This window comes from Siphateles boraxobius, unplaced genomic scaffold (genome assembly GCF_051911475.1).
Source record: "Siphateles boraxobius isolate OS27281-9 unplaced genomic scaffold, OSU_SipBor_1 22, whole genome shotgun sequence".
NCBI lineage: Eukaryota > Metazoa > Chordata > Actinopteri > Cypriniformes > Leuciscidae > Siphateles > Siphateles boraxobius.
In genome coordinates this window covers 15843373-15849956 of record NW_027508833.1, presented here as the reverse complement: position 1 = coordinate 15849956, position 6584 = coordinate 15843373, and the positions used below count along the sequence as shown (strand labels likewise).

General features: G+C 36.1%; 1 protein-coding gene across 2 annotated transcripts in view; it reads right to left on the bottom strand.

Moving 5' to 3' along the window:
- Positions 1 to 882: 882 nt before the first annotated feature.
- Positions 883 to 6584, bottom strand: part of runx2a (RUNX family transcription factor 2a) — an 87010-nt gene continuing 81308 nt past the window's right edge. For both annotated transcript variants that reach the window (XM_077238741.1, XM_077238742.1), the window contains one exon: positions 883 to 6112. In XM_077238741.1, coding sequence (XP_077094856.1) covers positions 5616 to 6112 — 497 coding nt within the window. In that variant the 3' untranslated portion in view covers positions 883 to 5615. The remainder of the gene's footprint in view (positions 6113 to 6584) is intronic.

Sequence of the window (6584 nt, the reverse complement as noted above, 5' to 3'; positions counted from 1 at the left end):
GGTACGTCCTGATTGTAACAATACAACATGCATTGTCTATGAAGCTGCTTTGAAACAATGTATAGACCCTTTTCACACTTCAAAGGGTCCATTGTGAAAAGCGTTAGAAATAAACTTGAATTGAATTCAGCTTAATTCAGTTTGTCTAAGATCAGTTTAGTTAAGTTAGTCATTTCTTACTGAAGCAGATGTTCCATTTTTTTCATTTCCACTCAGTTTGGTTACGATCATTTCAGTTTACCTCAGCTAAGTTTAGTTCCCTTAAATTTAATTAAAATATTCTGTTCAGGTTAATTCAATATGGTTGGGTTGAGTTGAGTTCAGTTTAATTTAGTTCCATGAAACTGCTGGCTGCTGAACAGCATTTTTAAATGTAACAGATTGTGAACATGTTTTAGTGACTCAGATACAGACGTTTAATGAAGTACTTGCTTGATGATTAGCTTTCGTTGGTTTAGGGTTTTTTCCATTGCAGCCATATAATACAGCGAACTGTCAAACCAGCAGTGCCTCAGGTTGTTTTTTAACTTTAGCGCAGTGAAAGAAGTTTTTCTTGCTCCCCTTGGTGCTTCTAACACAAGTTCAAGTTTTCTAGGAAGCACCTGCTCTCATGTGTTTTCAATAAAGTCAATCATGATGGCAAGACATTTTATTATTTAAAAGGGGTGGAAAGTAAATGTACATTTATAACTTTTATGCACTTGTATAATATTTGGCCTATGTCATTATCTTTTTCATACATACTGTCTCGAGAATAGGACACATTTTAGCTATTTCTTCAAACTTCGTAAATGGATAAAGTTTTAAAACTGCACATTTGTGTTTATCAAACTCTTATGTTTCCATTAATGAAATGGAAAAAAGAAGGACAGTGACAAGTTATAACAAAAAGCCATTTTTATTCTCGAAGACAAATGATACAATCGTCAGAAACGCTCAAAAATCTCACAATATTTTTTACTGGATTGTTTGTCCCATACAAACAGGTTAAAGTTTCACAAACAGAACTGTTGAAACTTAAACATCTGTACAGTATGTGCAAGGAAGTTGTTTACAAACAAAGCATTGTGATGAATCAAAATAATGCATATTTCAATTGCATTGTGTTTCCAGGGTCCAGAAACAAAAATAACAAAGCGCAAAATATGTTGCAGAAGCATTTGGTTTTCTTCATATTTAAAATTGACCTTGCGTACTGGCAATATAAATGACATTTGCAAATAGATATTCCATAGGAGAATCCCCAAACTCTCTGAATGTCTGTAAAAATGAAATCTCAATGCTTGTTTTAATATATAGAACAGATATAAATAGTCTTATGGAAGGAATCTCAGCTACTTGACCCAGAAGTTGTAAGACTCTTGCAAGGGTAAACATAAAAAAGGGTGAATGTAAAACATAGAACGCCCAAAAATGCCCAAAAGCATATCAATATTTTGGCCCTGTGACATGTTTGATTAAGACAGACCAATGTTGTTCTTGTGTTATCAGGCATGTTGAAGCAATTAAACATGGATTCATAAAAAGTTAACAGTGCAGAGGTTCTTTACATTAGCAGTTCCCTGCTTGCAGTTTTTGTAAACATTCTGTAAACATAAACGCTCTCCTAACTACCAGAAGACACCATGGTAAGGCAAACTCAAATAGTGGGGCAGTCAAGGACAGCAGTGTAAGTGAACTCAAATAAATGGGGTTTAATACTGTACAGAACAAATAGCCGGGGTGACAAACACATACAGGCTTGTTTTAAGCTCAGATTAGTTGTTTCTACAAATATGCATATTCATATGTATTCAAAAGAATTTTGTAGTTAACATTGTACTGGATTTAATTGAAGCTAATTTATTTAATTTATTGTGTCCAAAGAGAAAGGTTAGTCTGGGAAGAACATTTGCTTAATTGTCATAATGTCATAATGCAAAAAAGGCTTAGTTTTCTTCATGCAAAATATAACTTTTTGAGTAAAATATAACCCAGACATTGGTGTTCTTTATATCTGGCATTTAGGCTTCATTTGTTTTACATCCCTTTAAAAGAAGTGCTTTGTTCTACACAAAAATAGAAATAAAAAAAGACAAGTGACATTTCAGAAGGGCGCTGCCAGCAGCCTGTTATCTTACATTTTATCAAGTACCACTTGTTGTTGAATCCAGACACATATACATTAATCATGAAATATGCCAACTACAAAGTGTAAAGAAAAATCACATCATTAGAAATATAATCGTTTCAAAATTGGTAACATAATTGTATGTGTTCTCGTCAGTGATAATTTTATCCCATCTCATTATGGTTTGTTGACCAATAAATAAATTCTAGAAATTGAGATGATAAGCTTTTCCGGTAAATAATTACATTTGATTGTCTGTTCAGTATAATGTTTGCCTGTGGCCAATCTCATCTTAAACAGTTTATTTGCCAGTACTTCTATCAGAGATTTCCTTGTTTTCATGTGTTGTCTAAAATGCCAGTGATATTAAAAGTATTTTGATTGTATTGTACCTCAAGAACATTAGCACACAGCAGAGACATTTCAGAGTTTGATTGTTGTAGTACAGTTTGCATAGTGTTTAACCAACCTACAAAGTGCAGTTAACCATCCAGTTATAGTGGAGAAGGCTGATGATTGCATTGTTTATGATTTCATATCTGCACAAGGGACTGAATCTGATTTTTTTGCAAGTGCATGCGTGAGATTTTTATCATGTCTGTATCTGAAGATGCAGAGATTTAGGCCGCTGCTGCAAGAGTTTGGTCGTTATTGTAGTCACCAAAAAACATTAAATAAAAATTACATCTAAAATAAATTAACTTGCTAAACATTGGATACCAAAATAAAACAAGTGGAGAGTGCAGGACGTCACCTCTCGTAACATATCTTTGTACATTTATTAATTGTTTTTGTTATAGATGTTACTCAGATTTACTCAGTCTAGAACATTTCTTGATGTCTTAATGCTTGCTACTTCATGTTATTAATATAAAAACATTTCAGACTGAGATATTATTCTGAGAAAAATCCACAAACATTTGTTTGTGGATATAATCTTACAATGAAATATCTTTCCTTCATTGCTTGCGTACCATTGGATTTTCTTTTTGGTTGCTTTACAATAATAACAATAATAATAACGAAACATTTAAATTACAAACGAGTAAATATTTCATTAAGTTATTAATAGATGTCCCAAAAATAATATTCAAACATCTTAAATTTTGTCCCTCTAAGCACATTGCATAATTTAAAGTGTATATGGCTTATATTGCTTCTCAATCAGTACCGTTTGCTACCATTTCATACATAAATTAAAATAATCAGAGGGAATTTCAATAAGCTGACTTCTAACACGCATAAATAAAAAAAATAGCTTTCAGTGTTAAGAAATGCTAAATTAGACCGAGTTAGTATAAAATATTCTGAGCCAAAAATGTGTATGCATTCCAATTGCAATGAAAGTTTTCTCTAGGACAGACAAAGAGATAGTTCACCCAAAAATTTATGTTCTGGCAACATTTACTCTTAAATATTGGTCTGTTCTTTACACAAAGCTACTGAATGCCTTCAGAATAATTAGAATATATAGCACAAAATCTGCCAGTTTTTGGTGGTGAAAGCCCCATGATCAGCTGTCAAGCTTCAAAAACCACATTAAATAGGATTTTAGAGCTTTTTTTTTTAGCTTTATGCTTTCATTGTATTTGAATGTGCAGCATTAACATTGTGCTAAACATCTAATTTTGTGTTCGTCAAAAGAAAGAATGTCAAAACTTTCTTAAATCAAGATACATTTACTTGAGAACAAAATCACATGATAATATAGTCTTCATGATAAAATTCATACAATTAAGTGACTTTATGCTTGAAACTATAATAAATATCTGTCAGTGGGGTCAGTAAAAAAACTGACCCTATACCTATATATTTTTCTTACCCTATGCCTATAACTCACTTAATTTTGATAATTTTTAAGGAAACACGACTTTATACTTCAAGTAATTTTGCTTCTCAAGTAAATGTATCTTTATTTAAAGGGTTAGTTCAACCAAAAATTAAAATTGTCATAATTTACTCACCCATATGTCGTTCCAAACCCGCAAGACTTTCGTTCAAAAAGCTCAAATGTGTTGCATAACACGAGAATGAACCTCATTGGTTCTTACAGAAGCTCAAACGTGCTGCGTAACACGAGAATGAACCTCATTGGTTCTTACAGAAGCTCAAACGTGCTGCGTAACACGAGAATGAACCTCATTGGTTCTTACAGAAGCTCAAACGTGCTGCGTAACACGAGAAAAAACCTCATTGGTTCTTACAGAAGCTCAAACGTGCTGCGTAACACGAGAATGAATCTCATTGGTTCTTACAGAAGCTCAAACGGGCTGCGTAACACGAGAATAAACCTCATTGGTTCTTACAGAAGCTCAAACGTGCTGCGTAACACGAGAATTAATCTCATTGGTTCTTGCTGAAGCTCAAATGTGTTGCGTAACACGAGAATGAACCTCATTGGTTCTTACAGAAGCTCAAACGTACTGCGTAACACGAGAATGAACGTCATTGGTTCTTGCTGAAGCTCAAATGTGTTGCGTAACACGAGAATGAACCTCATTGGTTCTTACAGAAGCTCAAACGTGCTGTGTAACACGAGAATGAACCTCATTGGTTCTTGCTGAAGCTCAAATGTGTTGTGTAACACGAGAATGAACCTCATTGGTTCTTACAGAAGCTCAAACGTGCTGCGTAACACGAGAATGAACCTCATTGGTTCTTGCTGAAGCTCAAATGTGTTGTGTAACACGAGAACGAACCTCATTGTTTCTTACAGAAGCTCAAACGTGCTGCGTAACACGAGAATTAACCTCATTGGTTCTTGCTGAAGCTCAAATGTGTTGTGTAACACGAGAATGAACCTCATTGTTTCTTACAGAAGCTCAAACGTGCTGCGTAACACGAGAATGAACTGTTGTGTGAGTTGAATATTTATATGTGAATAAAAGCCTAAATTCAATCTGTTCAACATATAAAGCGATCGTATCTCTTCTTGGAGTCAAATTTGGACTAAACCACTCAATTCATATGGATTCGTTTTATGAACTCTTTATTAACTCTTTGAAGCAACATAATAGTTGCGTAGCTGACAACGGAGGGACAGGACTCTCTCAGATTTCTTCAAAAAGATCAAGAGGGTGAGTAATTAATGACAGAATTTAAAATTTTGGGTGAACAATCTCTTCAAGAACTTTGTATTATCTAAAATTGTACTAAAAATCCTTTTAAAACGATATGAGGCAGTACATTTTAATTTTTTGAGTGAACTATTCCTTTTAAATTCATTGACTGGCGTTTGTTATATCACCGATAGCCGATGTGGAATGTCAGATGAATCAGATTAATGCCATAAATCGTCATCTGTATTAGAAAATCAAAACAACATCAGTGTAGTCATAAAATACACTGCGACCATTCAACAATGAGTACCAATGAGTTTGTGCTTCAAATCCGATCATGCCTAAATGCAACTATCTCTCGCACTCTGTCTTTAAGGCTAACAGTGCTGCGTTAAGGTCTCTATTGGACCCTATTGAGCCTGTTGAGACGGTTCAACCTGGCCGAATCAATAGGGTCGCCAAACGGACTCGTCCATCCTGCCGCTGGAGTTGAGCACGGTGGGCGAGCTGCTGTGACTGCCGTCTGCCTCACCCCCGTCCGCCTGGTTGGGCAGGTTTGGGTTGATGAGGGAGCTGCCGGTGGACGCGCTAGTGCAAGGCGGAAGCATCCTGGAAGGGGACCGGTCTCCCCCCGGCACCATGGAGAACTGGTACGACCCAGACGAGGCGCCGTAGTAGAGATAGGGCGTGCTGCTGGTCTGGAAGGGCCCGCTCTGGTTCTGAGTGGAGCCGGGGTACGGAGGGGGAAGGTAGGTGTGGTAGTGGGTGTTGGTGGAGATGCCCAGGGACATGCCGGAGGTGACCGGAGTGGGGGTGTACGTGAACGTCGTAGGATAGTGCATTCTGGGACTGGGGAAACGGCTTTCTGTGAGCGTGGACAGACCGGGAAACTGACGTTCAAACTGCCGAGGGTCAGCCGAGAACGGACTGAGATCCGACGTACCTGGTGGAGAAAAAAGAACATTTTTTTCAGTGATTTTTATTTCGGAAATTGTGTTCTCTCAGTGGGGTCCAAAAATCTAGGAGCAGGGAAAATGCTATTATTGTAATTATTATACTTTTTTCAATACAATTTCCATTATATTTATTGTAGTGTGCTTTTTAACTTAATTTTACAAATTTATGTACCAGATACAGTCAAACCAAAATGTATTCAGACACCTTCAACATTTCTCTCATTATCACATAGTCATAGTTTAGAAAATGGTAATAAAATATGACAAGAACTTGATATTTCACTGGTTTTGGCCATCCTTCTGTTAGCCTGTCTCACAAATGAATTAGGTTGGATATCTGTCAGCTGTTAAATTTAAGTACACAGTTAGAGAATACCAATTTAGGTCAACCAATTACCAAGCAATGCTTGATTTTGTTCAGTCTGTGGTGTAAAACGGTCGCATTAGCAATTAAAGAAA